Source organism: Drosophila arizonae, chromosome 2, assembly GCF_054131065.1.
Source record: "Drosophila arizonae isolate 15081-1271.41 chromosome 2, UAZ_ARI_1.0, whole genome shotgun sequence".
Classification (NCBI taxonomy): Eukaryota; Metazoa; Arthropoda; class Insecta; order Diptera; family Drosophilidae; genus Drosophila; species Drosophila arizonae.
This window is the reverse complement of record NC_142922.1, coordinates 28,872,414-28,881,292: the sequence shown is the minus strand read 5'-3', so window position 1 is coordinate 28,881,292 and position 8,879 is coordinate 28,872,414. Positions and strand designations below refer to the sequence as shown.

The following is an 8,879-nucleotide window of genomic DNA, read 5'->3' as shown; positions in this document are numbered from 1 at the left end:
AATATTGCATGAAATTGCAATTTTATCAATTTATAAAAATGCTGATTTCTTAAAATTAAATTCATTACAATAACACACTAATTAAGTCTAGGGGCGATCTTGTACATTTCAGGCCAAAGACAGCCGCGCAGTTGCCTCCACGCCTGCCCAAGCGCTCTGCTGCCAGATAGCTGTGATCCTTGCGCCTACTCAGGTGATCCTTTGAACGTGAAGGTGTCAGAATGATGTGCAGTACATCGCCCAGAAGGCCACTCTCATGGCTTAAGGGCGACGCCGCGTGCTCGCAGATCAATCGCAGCAGGCAGCTGTGCCCAGATAGGTTCATCTTCTCTAGAATCATCTCAATGCCATTGTATAATATCCAGCGATATATTGAGCCCAATTGGAAATCACTCCCATTGTTGCCTCTGTCCGTAATCGGCTGGGGCCTCAGATAGACGCTTGTAACCTCGGACGCATTGTTGGGCAGGAAGTATTGCATCCTCAGCGCGTAGCCAGAGATGACTGTCTCGAAGGGCAGATCCTCGACGGGAATGCCAATGGCACAGATAAACGTAACGGGTGTTGGCGCGATCTTTGGATAGATCATTGTACCACTGCCCACAGCAGCTAAAGATATGAACAAAAGTGTTTGGTGCATGGTGAAACCCATTGAAGATCACGTCAAGAACTGAACTGATGACCACATCACTTTAATACTTTTTATCTCAGATTCTGATCAGTAAAGTCATTTACACAAACTTCATCATATATTAGATACTAACAAGAGTCGGTTCCTAAAGTGTGAAACTTTTTATAGCTGATTTTGAGAAATTTGTGTTGTGATAAAAAAGAAATGAGATAAATGACTACACCAGACGTTAAAAATTACTGTTTGTTTATGGTAATGAGCCCACATGAACAGTTCTAAACTAATATTAACATAACATCCACCTCGCACAGCTGTTAAAAGTTTTCAATTTGAATTGTGTGCATTGTGTTTATGAGTTTCATTTCTTCAATATCTTCAACTTCTATCAGTATGTCATTCACATAAGTAGACATAAGTCTCGACCTGGAGAGAATAAATACTGATTACTCGGCAGAATTTGCAAGAGCCTTTCAGTTACTGTTTCTCAATCGTTCCTGTGTCTTCATTTGATGTATTAAATTCTAATGTCGTCGTGCCGTAGCACTTCAGCTTAATAGTTTTTGGCCAACATCAATATATATACTTGGCAGTCGGGCTCTACAAACCTTGATGCCTTGTTAGTTGGCACGCCTGTAGTGTGATTCCAGCCCTTGGAGGCAGTATAGTGAAACATAATTATAACAATGTACGAAATTGTGAAAATTGCAGGGTATTAAAGTCAAACTAAAAATTTTGTAGACAAAAGCATTTACACGTTCTTTATGGCGTTAAATTCAAGTCTCTTCCTCCACCGTTGAAGTGTCTATCATCGATAATGCTTTGAAAATTGCATAAGTACATATAAGTACATATCGATTTTGTACATATGTACATACATATGTGGAGAAGACTGTGTGATAGTATTTTAATAGTGGAGAAGACTTACATTACAGTTATTTGCGATTGCCAATCGTATCGCTTTCTAAACGATGTTCGTTAAAAGAACGTCAGACGAATAGTTCAACTCAAGGTGCTCAATAAAAAATAGAACCAAAAAGTGAGTATGATTTTTTGATTGATTTTCCAGGTATGATTTTCGTCGATTTTAATAGTATGTTAACATTAGCTCATGTTCCGACATTTAGCGTTATAGAATTTAAATTGTAGAAAATAAAATTTTACAAAATTTGCCATGGACGTATATCTACGTATCTCCGTAATATATTTTGAGCTGTGATATTTAAAAATATTCAAGTCTCTTCATTCATAAGGACTTATACTCTCATACTTTATTACCTTTTGGGAAAAAATAAATTAAAGTTCTACTGGGGGCCTGGCAAATCGGGAACAACTTTTCTTTGCATATCTTCACAGTTAGTAACTCAATATTGAAACTCAAATTAATAAATTCTATTTGACCTCATCTATTAAATGAGAAAAATAATGTTCTCATATATATAAATGTGTGTATATATATATATATATATATATATATATATATATATATATATATATATATATATATATATATATATATATGTTCTCGCTGAGGGCCTTAATTACATGATTTCAATAATTTCGCACCGTGAATGAATATTGTCTATTCGGTAGCAATTAATATCCTTAGTTGACTACAATTTTATTTTAATCAAAATTGATCACAATTGTCCTATAGTACTAATAACTCAGAGTAATACCGTAATCAGTCCCATGGGAGAGCTCGGGCATTTGTGTCCATAGGCAGATTCGCAGCTGCCGCCACGTTTGCCAAAGCGTTCCGCAACCAAGTACTCCCGATCGGAGTGCAGGGCATAGTGGTCCAAGGAGCTCGATGGAGTCAGCACTATGTGCAGCAGCTCACCCAGTAATCCACTTTCATGGGTCAAGGGCAACGCTGCATGTTCGCAAATGACGCGCAGGAGGCAGCTGCGTCCAGGTAGCTTTATGTTCTGTAAAACCGTCTCGATGCCTCGATAGATGACCCAGCGATACATGGAGCCCATGTCGGATGCTTCTTCCATGTGACCCACATGATCTCTGCCTGTTATGGGCTGCGGCTTGAGGTAAACTCTGGTGATCTCCTCGGCTGTGGTGGGCAGAAAGTATTCCGTCTTCAGCACATAGCCCGACGTAACGGACTCAAAGGGTAAGTCCTCCACAGGAATGCCAATGCCGCCAATGAACTGCACACGCGTTGGGGCGGTTGCTGGAAAGAGCAGAGATCTGCCGAACCGCTGTAGATGATTAATGGGAGAGCTAGTTAAGCTGCTGTTCCTGCTGCTGCTACTGGCCCCAGCCACGACTGTCAAGTACAAAACGGCAATTGCTCTCAGCATAGCATCAAAGTCTCTTTACGGCTGCAGATCCAAAGAACAACTGAGCCGGCAGCACACTCCAAGAATTCTCGCACCAAACACTCACTTTCTTTGTAACGCGAGAGAGGCGAGGTGACAAGCACTCAAATCAGATCAATTAGCAACTACTTGAGAAATTGTAAGTCGCTTAACTACCCGGCTGTGGTCTACTTATAAACAATTTCACTAAAGCCCATAAAGCAGCTACAAAGGGCTTTTGGGCTATTAGAAAAGAGTGCTAAACGATTTCCATAAGAACGAAATTGCTAACAGGTTATTTGAAGTGCGAAAGACGAAAGTATTTCCATTCTTGTGTGTATGTATTAAATATGTACATAACAATATGAAAATGTAAATAATTGTGAATTAATTTTTAAAATTATGAAATTGTACTTAAATACTTAAGCAATCATGAGCCTCTCAGTTATTGTAATGTGAGTTCATTGATCAAGCTGAAAGTATATTTGTTCTTGGGTACATTTATTAGATATACATTGAAATTTACCATAGATACCATAGATAGATAGATAATTATTATTACTATTAATTACATTTATAATTGCAAATTATTAAAATGACTTAGATAGTGAATCTCCGTATTTAGGTCGTCTCATCAATCAATCAATAAATCAGCAATGTGTTCAAGCCAGACAATGATATTAAGTAGCTAAAAGCTATTCAGGCATTAAGTACTCAGAGCAGAAGTTTGCTCTACTTCAAGCAAACCAAATCTATTGCAGTGCGAAAAGTTTTGAGACTGACTGTCTCAAGAGGCTCGCCTGTAATCCGTTCTTTACTTTTGCTGTGAGTTTGCAGACATTTTCGCATCATTGGCATAGATTTGCAGTCTCATATGCCAGCTGTAAATAGTTTTTATTCTACTTTTTACGTTTTTTTTTTTTTTTTTTTTTTTTTTTTTTTTTTTTTTTGCTGTACGACCCTTATTAGAGTTGACAGTAACTCAACCCACACAATTACGCCCGATCCACTGGCAATCCGCTCTCCATGGTTAAATAAAGCGTACAAATGCATGAACCAAAGGATTTCGAAATGTATACACTCTCGTACATAAAAGAAATTGTATAAAATGTGTGTTCGCATTGGCATTAAAACACTAAGCGCCGAGCTCAGCGTGTGGGATGACTATCCTGCTTGGATTTAAGCTCTCTGATTCCACTCTTTTTCTTTCTTTTTGAGCATCGCTGGGCAGAAGGAGAGTGGCAAAGGAGAGAGAGAAAGAGCGGTGAGGAAGTTATGCCGACAACGACTTGAGTAAGTTAAGTGAATTGCTGTTGCATCCAAGAGCTGCAAAGGAAACGCGCCACAAGGCAGGAACTGGAACTGGGAACTGGCAATGGGCATGGGAATGGGCGCAACACTCCAAGCTCCAAGCATCTAGCTGCTAGCTTCGAGCTCCGAGATTAAAGAGCAGCGAGAATGGAATGGAAAGTTCTATGGAGGCAAAAGGATGGCGCATAAAAATAGATGACGTTCAAGTGAACGACGGTAAATGCATTCCTGCAGAGACAGCTTAGAATCGGACAGACACTACGGACTGCGAATAAAGTCGGCTATTTATTAAATAAACGAAACAGAAGCTGAAATGCCGGACCAGTTCTCCTGAATGCTCGCAGCACACAAATACATATACATACATACATAGGAATGTACATTATCGAGCAGCCATAAGGAGATTATTTAATAAAAGCATTTAAGGGCTTTACTTGAGGAATGTTGTGCTTGGCCCATGTGCTCAATTGATTCGATGAGCTTAAAATTCTATCTGCTATGAGTGAATAACATGAGCTATTAGGCAAAGGTGGAGTTGGACACGCAACTATGTTTATTCAATAACAAACAAACAATTTAGAGCTGGCAGCTTGTTCTGGGCTTTCTATTCATGCCAAGTTAAGCCGAAAACGGATTGTTAAATGTTGCGGGTAGAAAGGGAATTCGAAGCCTTAAACAACAAAATACAGACAACAATCTGAAGCCACACATTATTGACATAACTATGATTATATCTAGCTATAACAAGGCAATATTTAGCAGCAATCAAGTATATATACATATATATATGTAGGCAATTCGCCAAATCCATTGCCAAATAAGAATTCGCATTTTTGTAATTCGACAAACTGGTAAAGAGAAAAATTTTGGAAAGCAACTTCTGGCCCAAAACCGAGCAACAACACTGAGCGAGGCAAAAGTTTTCTGCAACACTTTGAACTTGGCTTGAAAGTGGCAAGTGGCATGCGGCATTCGGCATGCGACATGCGGCATGCGGAACATTTTATGTGGCTCGTTAGAAGCCGCAAAGTTCATGCTGCGCACAAAGTTCGCACAGTGGGCCCAGCTCCGGGTATGCAAATTGCAATTTGAATGGCTTCAATGGAAAATAAGTTAGAGTCACCAAAGTTGGCAAATCAATTAAACTGCGAACGGACAATTGACATTATGTAATTGATGAGCACTAGAGAGACGAGTATCAAACAGCGGAACTCTACATGAGAGTGATCGACTATCTATTCTCATATATTACAGCTGAAGTGCAACAGGTTTATTAGTATTCAGCTTAGTCTCAGAGAAGTGAGATGGAGATGATTACATTATGAGAAGGACGACGCTGATTAACATACTTTTAAAGAAAGCGGAAAAGGCTTTTCTCTTGTGCCTTACATCAATTTACGAAACCCAGAATACCCTCATTTGCAAATGTGCAAGGGGTAGAGGGTATAATGATGAAAACGTTTAAGAAACTGCAGCACACAAACCGTTCAGACTTAATGGTAGTCTGTGTGTGTGTGTGTTGTGTGAGTGGGTATGCTGCCGCATCTTGACCTCATAGTTGGCTTAAGAATTGCCACATGCTGGCACATGCGAAGCATAAATCCTCCAGCAACGTCTGGCAAATAAATGTATCTGCTGCATATTTAGTTGGAGTGGAAGAGGGCGGTGGGGTGTTTGCAGTGCAACTAAATGTAATGAGTGAAATTATTATGCAAACGAAGTCTGTAAATGAGTGCGTGCCACACACAAACACAAATACAAACACACACACACACACACACTCACACACATGCATCAACAAAACACTTGAAAATGTATGCCGGGGACAAGCAGCAAAGGAATCTTATGAAGAAGACAATGATGATGAAGCTGATAATGATGTAGCTCATCATCACTGTGATGCTGATGACGTTGAATAAACAGCGGCGGCAGCAGCTGTTGCACTTGATGCAAGTGTCATTTAAAGCACTTGCAACGCTTACAACAAGCACCTTATAACATTTTCACACCCTTACCCTGCCCCTGCCCCTGTATCAGCCTCACCCTGTACAGTTGGCCTGGCCCAAACAATGCGTTACATACATATTATTCATGGCACTTTGCACCCTATAATTGGCGAGTTTCACATTTCAAAGAGCACAAGGTTTCAAAGTTAAATTTCGATTTCACTCGAATTTCGATTGAGCATTGCCGAAAGGCAATTTAATGAAAATATACATATATACATACAAAGTGTTTATATATGTGAAATTCCTATTGACAAAATGTTGTCAAGCATCAGCAAACACGGCCTATTAAAATGAAAAGCTCGTCCACTGATCCAAACGGAAATTGGGAACAGTTAGGAGCTGTTACATTTGTCCGCCATTGTGCTGGCTAATAAGAGGTTCCAGAATAAAGGAAATTCAAATAAACCAAGCATATTTGAGGTAGTTTCTGTGAGTGAGATGACTGAGCGAGTGTTTACTTAGGCATGTGCAAAGAGGAACCTGGACTAGAGTAAAATAATTAGGTTGAAATTGAAAATTGCATCCTCTATCTGTCGCATAGCCCTCTCTTAATATAAAGGTATTTACTTTATAAGTGTACATGACTCAGTATAACTTTCAGACTATTGCTTTTAAGCGCCAAGTACATTAAGCTCGGCATTATACTATGTTTGACCTCAAGCACGTGCTAAGACCAGACACAGTTCAGCTCCTGGGCTAATGGCGCAGTTTGAAAGCTCATTAATTATGAGGAGCCTGTTGTCGAGCATCAAAGGCCTAAGCCTGATAAATGCAACATTTTCAAGCAAAACAATGTCCATACGAATTATCTGTCATGATACTACATATATGAATATAGGAATAGAATATATTATATATTACGCTCAAAATCCGCAATAGAACTGCCTCATGGCACTCGGAAAACAATTAAGCCGAAAAGCGACAAAATGTTTAGGAAGAAATATAAATACACTTGGAGAAAAACTCTATGCTGCTGAAGACTGGAGCTGAAATAGTTTTAGGCTTTACATGGTCAAAGCTTTTATACATTTTTTGCGCCTCGATATACAAATTTAAGTGCCTTCTAATTCCTGATTTGAGTACACAATTGTAGAGTGCAACATTGTATGTTGATACCATATTTATGGTCGAATTCTTAAACCCTCATATTCTAAGTGTGTCTGTGTGGGTGTGTGTGCCTGGGTGTGAGTGTGTGCTGTGCAGGATAATCATTTTCAGTGCTTTGCCCTCTGACTGCCTGCCCGTCTACCGCCTGCCGCCTGCCGCCTGCCGCCTGCCTGTGGCGGGCAGTACTCGTATTCCTGAGCATTTAAGCGTCTCTCATTTATCACACATTTCTCATTTGCCTTTCTCTCTCCCTTTCTCTCTCTCTCCCCTTCTCTCTCTCTCTCTCTCACTGTCTGTGCATTGCCCACTATATAACTCGCACAAGTCGAGCCAAAATTAATATGCGAAAATAAATTATCAAGCCAAATGAGCAGCGTGTTTTCTTCAACAAGGTTTTGGCCAAAAAAAAAGAAAGAGGAAAAACAAACTGTGTTTCGGGGGTACGCGGGAGCTGCGCGTAGAAAATGCCTGCAGAAAGGCATTCCATTTGCACGCATGTTTGGCCACATGGAATGCGTTTGGGGCCTTTTCAGCTTCATCAGCCACAGCATTAAACATCATTTGTTATGCGATTTTACGCCGAGCAACGTCAGCAACTAACTGGCCAATAGGCTGGACAAGCGTGCTACGTACGAGCAAGTGGCAGGAGAAGCAAGAGGGGTCATGGACAGGGGCGAATGCGGGGTAGGTGACAGGCCAGGCGGCTGTAGCTAAAGCTCGAAATGCCCAACAAATAATGGACACCCAGTCATACAAATTTAACTAAAAAGAAAAGTAAGTAGGATCTAGGCGGCCGTGGCCGATTACGAAAATTACATGCCATAAATGAACTAATATTTATGTACATTATCCAGGAAAATTGTATTACATGTATATATATGTTTGTCACTGAACAAATCCCCAATATGAAAGAAAAACTAGCCCTTTCTATGAATTGCGTTTCACGAGCAAACGCATCGCTTCGATCAGCTTCGCTTGACTGCTCACTAAATGTTAAATCTCTAACAAAGGTAGACAATTTTCAAGTTCCTAGACGGACAGCCAGACAGACGATTAGGCTAGACCAGCTGTAGATCGTAACCAGGAATATGCAGCCTGTCCATATTCGACGGACCCATCTGATAATCCTATATCTTTTGACACAGACGGGCACAGGTTAAGCCTGTTATTTAAGAGATATCGTATTCAAAAATGTATACCAAGATTTCTACTTCAAGCAAATAATGTGATATATATTATTGCCAACTAACAAAAAATTGTGTTTTCGTTAATTTAAAAATAAATAAAAACAATCCGTCGACTATAGACCGTATATATAATCTTTAAGTTTTCTGTTTTGTTTTTTTTTTTTTTTTATTTTTTGTAGATTTAAAGCCCTCCCAACTTATCCTTCCTTCAACCAACCTGGTCATGAAATATCATGAATAATGTAAATTAATCTCCATATTTATGTATTTTTTCAATACAATGCTCTATATATAAATTATCCAGCAAAACTTTATATGTTAA

General features: G+C 39.5%; 2 protein-coding genes across 2 annotated transcripts; both read right to left on the bottom strand.

The window, feature by feature from the left end:
- On the bottom strand, nucleotides 1–694 carry LOC108609858 (uncharacterized). Its single transcript, XM_018001667.2, has one exon. The coding sequence runs from the start codon at nucleotides 650–652 to the stop codon at nucleotides 65–67; it is 588 nt and encodes a 195-aa protein (XP_017857156.2). The 5' UTR covers nucleotides 653–694; the 3' UTR covers nucleotides 1–64.
- A 1,506-nt stretch (nucleotides 695–2,200) lies between these two features.
- LOC108610229 (uncharacterized) lies at nucleotides 2,201–2,995 on the bottom strand. Its single transcript, XM_018002192.2, has one exon. It carries the CDS (start codon nucleotides 2,944–2,946, stop codon nucleotides 2,296–2,298), a length of 651 nt encoding a protein of 216 aa, XP_017857681.1. The 5' UTR covers nucleotides 2,947–2,995; the 3' UTR covers nucleotides 2,201–2,295.
- Between the last annotated feature and the right edge of the window lie 5,884 nt (nucleotides 2,996–8,879).